Source organism: Neolamprologus brichardi, chromosome 9, assembly GCF_056152115.1.
Source record: "Neolamprologus brichardi isolate AB-2024 chromosome 9, ASM5615211v1, whole genome shotgun sequence".
Classification (NCBI taxonomy): Eukaryota; Metazoa; Chordata; class Actinopteri; order Cichliformes; family Cichlidae; genus Neolamprologus; species Neolamprologus brichardi.
Window position 1 is genome coordinate 8,902,626 of NC_142112.1, and position 6,967 is coordinate 8,909,592.

At 42.6% G+C, this 6,967-nt stretch overlaps 1 protein-coding gene across 1 annotated transcript; it reads right to left on the reverse strand.

Moving 5' to 3' along the window:
• Nucleotides 1–699: 699 nt before the first annotated feature.
• On the reverse strand, nt 700–4,280 carry LOC148101171 (erythroid membrane-associated protein-like). The gene is made up of 8 exons (XM_087845702.1): nt 4,105–4,280; nt 3,721–3,802; nt 3,485–3,628; nt 2,138–2,285; nt 1,863–1,907; nt 1,734–1,760; nt 1,377–1,552; nt 700–1,068 (listed from the first exon to the last, which is right to left on the reverse strand). Exons 1-8 carry the CDS (start codon nt 4,278–4,280, stop codon nt 700–702), a joined length of 1,167 nt encoding a protein of 388 aa, XP_087701828.1.
• Between the last annotated feature and the right edge of the window lie 2,687 nt (nt 4,281–6,967).

A 6,967-nucleotide genomic window follows, 5' to 3' on the forward strand; every position in this document is an offset into this window, starting at 1 on the left:
GCTGTTGTCAGGACACACACAGGGATTAAATACTATGACTTGGGCAGCTGAGGACAGGTCTGCCGGAGACAGCGGCAGCCAATCAGAAAAAGGAGAGACTGCAGAGACTATTAAAGGCACAGAGCACACATACAAAATGTAGTCCAGACATACCAACACACACACTGATTCATGACCAAAATATGGCCATTGTAAATGTTTTAAGGAAAGTATTTTCCCACTTTTAATGTGATGACAGCAACACATCCTAAAAGAAATCCTAAAGTCCAACTTTAGGAACACAATGAAGTGTTTCTTTTTGTGCAGCAGTCTCTAAACGTCTGATGGCCAAGGAGAGCACTTTCTGATATAACAGTCCTGGCTCTTCTTTGGTGTCATTTTTGTTTCATGATGTAGTAAGTGTGCCTTTCCAGAAGTGTAAACTGCCAAATCCACATGCGACTCCATGCCATCGGTAATGCAGGCCTTTGAGGATGATAGCAGGTCAGATGGCCTCGCTCATCTTTAGTTTGACGGATTTTCCAGAAAGAATTTCACATTTTCTGCCAACATTAATCACAATGGCAGCTTTAGCATATGCTAACCAAAGGCCATATTCTTCTTTATTGTGCTGCAAAGAATAAAATGATCAGTTACTAGTTGCAGATGTTTCTGTATCCAAGTCTTGAAGCAGTACCTTAAAGCACTTGATATAGTTTATCATTCTGTCATCACAACAGGACAGATGATTAGTGGAGCCTCATTGCGTCCCGATTTATTTGTACAGGGGCTGAAGAACGGATGGATGGTGTCAGAAAAACTATCTGTGAATGTAAACATTAGCACTTTGGCATCTACGTTGTAGAAGGACAACAGTCCCTTGTCATAGTCGACATAGATTCCCACCCGGGACGGTCTGATGGGAACCGTCAAGTTGGTCGATGGTTCTGTTCTGAAGGCAAACTCGGAGTGATCCCGAAGGCTGAGAAACCAGTATCCATGGGCGGGGCTCACGGTGATTTTACCCTTACGGTTGATGGACCGACTGGCCACGCCGAGGTCCCAATCAGTCTTCCCCCCTACCTCCACCTGAAAGAGGACATTGTGGTAATGATTAATTTAGACATTGGACACCGAATTTGCAGTGCGCTTTGATCTTTAATGTGGATGCCATAGTTTTCCAGTTATGATGGGAGATCCCCCATATGTTAAAGAAAGAAATAAAAAACACTAATTAATCAGTAATTTATCAAAAAGAAACACATAAAATCTTCTCACTAAACTCAAGATGTCATAAAGCTCCCCTTGCTCATGTCTCCACGTCCCCATCAGATGGACTGCTTTGTTTGTAGAGACTGAGAGTTTAAACTAAAAGAGCTTGTTTCCATATTGCTTACCTCCCAGTAATGGCGCCCTGAGTTGAAGCCCTGGTTGGCCAGCACACACACTACCCGGTCAAAGCGTTTCAGGTTGTCTGGTACCAGCTGATGGCGATCTCCACAGTAAACCCTTTTCCCATCTGCTGAGACGGTGAGACGTGGGTGGGCGGTGGTGGGATCCAAAGTGATGTCGACTGACAGATACAGTGATAGAGCAACGGTTAGTTCCTCCATCCTGTAACAGCTGACTTGACTTGAGTTCGGGTTAAAGATGAATGATGTAAACTGTAAATGCCAAAACGTCTTTGAAAGTTTCTAAAAACCTGCCAGTTTAGCTCGGGGCTCAGACAAAAGTAAACGCTAAAAAGTCCATACCTGCATATTCTTGAACCCTCCTAACCTCTGCAAAGAAAATGTGATAAATTAACTTGTTGACATTTTCTTCAAGTCATTTATTAGAAGAAGAATATTAGCATGTAAAGAAGCTGTCATTAAAACACTTACTCAGGTTGGGTCTAGATAACGACTGGATTGATGACGATTGCTGACCTACCAGTACGGAGAGACACATTTTTGTAATGTTCAGTTAATATTTGATGTTTGTTAATGAAAACATGATCATGCAGAGTTTGAACTTGGTGGATGGTCTTTTTTTGGCTACGTTGCTGTTGTACAGACGTTCCATTGAGTTGCAAAGGTTTACAGACACTATTTGCTCTTTTGAATCTTCAACATGACTTTACTGCCCAGTTTAACTTGAGGTGGGAATGAAGACTTACAGATTTCTGGCAGTACTCGCAGCTCTTTGTGAAACTGCTCCATCATCTGATTGACGGACCTGAGAATCACACCTGACGTCAGCTGAGATGACACAGAGACTCCGGACCAGTTCTTAGCCGGCGGAGGTGCAGACAGGGAAGGGAACGTCTGCAGGGGGATAGGAATGTCATAAAGACATACAGTCTATGTTACATATCATGTTAATCATACTATATGCTCAAAGTAGCCAAATTCCAGTTACTTAGGGCCAAGTGAGTGTAGAAAAGCGCTATATAAGAATCAGTCCATTTACCAAATAACAAATTCCAGTAATCACCGATTTCATTTTCGTCGGCGGTTTAGGAAAAGGTCCACCCTGCTGCACTCTCTTCTGCACCTCTCTCATGCACCGTCCTTCAAACTCATCCATGTACTCCTTACATGTTCACCTGTCTCCCTCTCATTGAACTCTAACCTTCATTCTCTCGTCTCTCCAGAACATATCTGCTTGTTTCCAGACTCTCGTCCATGCACTCCCTCCCCTCACTGCAGATTACATCTGGAAACATCAGTAGTTTCTGCTGGAAAGGTAGTTGGCAGTGGTTCCTGGAGTTTGCACCAAAAACCTCCCAGTAAATGCTTTGGTTGCTAGCAGATTGCTACTGACTACCTACTGGCTGAGCAGGAGTATAAGGTGTGGCACAAACCAGAAAAGTCGTACCTCAGCCACAGCCGATGTGTTTCAAAAGACACAACATTTAGTTTAAATCTTCACTTCAGCTAAACTACAGTGCTACAACACGCTGCTGACCAAATGAATCACAAACTTTTTGCCAGCTGGTTGGGGATGCTTCTTTTCTAATGACTGGTCGACTGGTCCACTGACTAACAGCAACCTCTAGCAACTGAATGGGCGACGCTCATCAGCTTCATTCACTCGTTGCTGTTGCCACCACGAGCACCTCTACAGCCCTCTCCTCCCTGGTCACGTGTCTGCACCCTAACAAACGCTGCTTATACCGAACTGTTCTGTGAGCGTGACTGGGGCGCCCCAGCTTTTAGTACCATTAGTAACCGTGGCTCTCACAATTCTCTGACAATCATTTGGTAGTTTTATGCAAACAATAACATAAAAGCATCAGGAGTAGAGTGGAGAGTGGAGAAGACATGTTCATGTCTCCCAGCAGCGAGTGCCTCTAGCAAGATGAGTAATCCTGATCCAGGGTTTCACATCTCTGCATCTCAGTTCTCACCTCGTCAGTATATTCCTTAACTGGACTTATATCTACTTTCTGAGAGTAACTACTGGAGCACTGCAAACGTCTGTATTATTTTATCTGGTGCCTCATTTCATTATTTCTTCATACCTTGAGAAAGAAGATGTAGTCCTCAGACAGAGCCAGCTGACTCAGTGCTGAGCTCCTGCGTTTGAGCTCAGCTATTTCTTCTTCCAGCTCTCTCAGCACGCTCTGAGCTCTGCGCTCTGCCGCTCGAAGAGTCATCTCTATCACCTGGGTGCCACAGACAAGGTGTGTTCACGAATATGCCGACAAATGTCTCGTCTACTTTGAGAAAAAAATAGTGTGATTGTCTCTGTAGTCACCTCCAAGACTTCAGCTTGGCAGTGCTCCACGCTGGAGATCAGCTTGGAAAAAGCACAAACGGCTCCATCCGTCTCTCTCTCTCTGCAGTATCCTGATTAAAGCACGAACAGCAACCAGCGGAAAAGTAGAAAAGAAGAATTCAGAGACAACCATAAATGCAAAATGTGACAAACCAAAGTGTATCTATTCTGTCATTTTCTTTTCTGATTTCATTAAACATGAGCAGCTCGACCACATGAATACAAACTGTTTTTAAGTGTCAGCTAAAGATCTCTGCTCTCTGATTGGCTCCTGGAACAATGTAGCACGCTATCTTAACAAAACAAACAAACAAAGTGCACGTGTGAGAGAATAAACACATACGATCCTGCAGTCGTGTTGACACCACATCACTCACCTTTATCTCTCGCAGCGAGCTGTGCACCTCCTCCACTTTCCTCTCTCTCTCACTGATGAGCTCCTTCAGCTTCGCCTCAGTAAGGCCTAACTGAGCCTGTATGAGACAGAAAACACACACTCTGTCTAATAACAACGCATTAAACAGCTGCTGCAGGTGCATGTTTATATACAATTAGATGCACAGTTTGTTTGTCAGTGACAGTTGACTTTGATTTAAAATCAACTGACAAACACTGAATATATGATTGAAGTGCAGATCTTCAGCTTTAATTCAGGGCTTTCAGGTGTCTGTGTTACTGCTGATAGACGTCATGTGAATTCTGATGAGTGAGAGCAAACATGATTGGATAATGGGCCAAAGCAAAAGCAACCGAAGAGTTTATCAAGATAAAGAAATGGGATATTATAACAAAGTCAGTCAGCCTAACTCAACTCTATAGAGCCGCTTATTGAATACAAACTGAAGGCACAGGGACACACGAACAAGCAGCAGCTGGAGATGGTTACAGTTCAGGGTTCGAAACATCAGGGAGCCGTTTTTCATTCAAATATTAAATACAAGTCTTATATTTAAATTAGGGATTCAATTCAATTCAATTCAATTCAAATTTATTTATATAGCACCAAATCACAACAAAAGTCGCCTCAAGGCGCTTCATAGATACAGAGAAAAACCCAACAATCATATGACCCCCTATGAGCAAGCACTTTGGCGACAGTGGGAAGGAAAAACTCCCTTTTAACAGGAAGAAACCTCCGGCAGAACCAGGCTCAGGGAGGGGCGGCCATCTGCTGCGACCGGTTGGGGTGAGAGAAGGAAGACAGGATAAAAGACATGCTGTGGAAGAGAGACAGAGGTTAATAACAGATATGATTCAATGCAGAGAGGTCTGTTAACACATAGTGAGTGAGAAAGGTGACTGGAAAGGAAAAACTCAATGCATCATGGGAATCCCCCGGCAGCCTACATCTATTGCAGCATAACTAAGGGAGGATTCAGGGTCACCTGGTCCAGCCCTAACTATATGCTTTAGCAAAAAGGAAAGTTTTAAGCCTAATCTTAAAAGTAGAGATAGTGTCTGTCTCCCGAATCCAAACTGGAAGCTGGTTCCACAGAAGAGGGGCCTGAAAACTGAAGGCTCTCCCTCCCATTCTACTTTTAAATACTCTAGGAACAACAAGTAGGCCTGCAGAGCGGGAGCGAAGTGCTCTAATAGGGTGATATGGTACTACAAGGTCATTAAGATAAGATGGGGCCTGATTATTTAAGACCTTGTATGTGAGGAGCAGGATTTTGAATTCAATTCTGGATTTAACAGGAAGCCAATGAAGGGAAGCCAAAACAGGAGAAATATGCTCTCTCTTTCTAGTCCCTGTCAGGACTCTTGCTGCAGCATTTTGGATTAGCTGAAGGCTTTTCAGTGAGTTTTTTGGACATCCTGATAATAATGAATTGCAGTAGTCCAGCCTGGAAGTAATAAATGCATGAACTAGTTTTTCAGCGTCACTCTGAGACAGGATATTTCTAATTTTAGAGATGTTGCGCAAATGGAAGAACGCAGTCTTACATATTTGTTTAATATGTGCGTTGAAGGACATATCCTGGTCAAAAATGACTCCAAGGTTCCTCACAGTGTTACTGGAGGCCAAGGTAATGCCATCCAGAGTAAGAATCTGCTTAGATACCATATTTCTAAGCTTTTCAGCGCCGAGTACAATGACCTCAGTTTTATCTGAATTAAGAGGCAGAAAGTTAGTGGCCATCCAGGTCTTTATGTCTTTAAGACATTCCTGCAGTTTAACTAATTGGTGTGTGTTATCTGGCTTTATGGACAGATAGAGCTGGGTGTCATCTGCATAGTAGTGTAAATGTATGCTATGTCTTCTAAAGATGCTGCCTAGGGGAAGCATGTATAATGTAAACAGAATTGGTCCTAGCACTGAACCCTGTGGAACTCCATAATTAACCTCAGTGTGTGAAGAAGACTCTCCATTTACATGCACAAATTGGAGTCTATTAGATAGATATGATACAAACCACTGCAGTGCAATACCTGTAATACCTACAGCATGTTCTAATCGCTCTAATAGGATATTATGGTCAACAGTATCGAATGCTGCACTAAGGTCAAGAAGGACAAGCACAGAGATGAGTCCACTGTCAGAGGCCATAAGAAGATCATTTGTAACCTTCACTAAAGCTGTTTCTGTGCTGTGATGAGCTCTGAAACCTGACTGAAACTCTTCAAATAAACCATTCCTCTGCAGATGATCTGTTAGCTGTTTGACAACTACTCTTTCAAGGATGTTTGATATGAAAGGAAGGTTGGAGATTGGCCTATAATTAGCTAAGACTGCTGGGTCTAGAGATGGCTTTTTGAGTAAAGGTTTAACTGCAGCCACCTTGAAGGCCTGTGGTACATAGCCGATTATTAGAGATAGGTTGATCATATATAAGATCGAAGAATTAATCAATGGCAGAACTTCTTTGAGCAGTTTTGTAGGAATGGGGTCTAAAAGACATGTTGATGGTTTGGAGGAAGTAATTATTGAAGTTAACTCAGAAAGATCAATTGGAGAAAAAGAATCTAACTTAACATCAATGGGTACTAAGAGTAGCTGTAGATAATATTACATCTGTGGGATGATTATTGGTAATTTTTTCTCTAATGATAAAAATTTTATTTGTGAAGAAGTTCATGAAGTCATCACTAGTTAACGTTAAAGGGATGGTTGGCTCAAAAGAGCTCTGACTTTTTGTCAGCCTGGCTACAGTGCTGAAGAGAAACCTGGGGTTGTTCTTATTTTCTTCAATCAGTGACGAATAGTAAGCTATTCTGGCTTTGC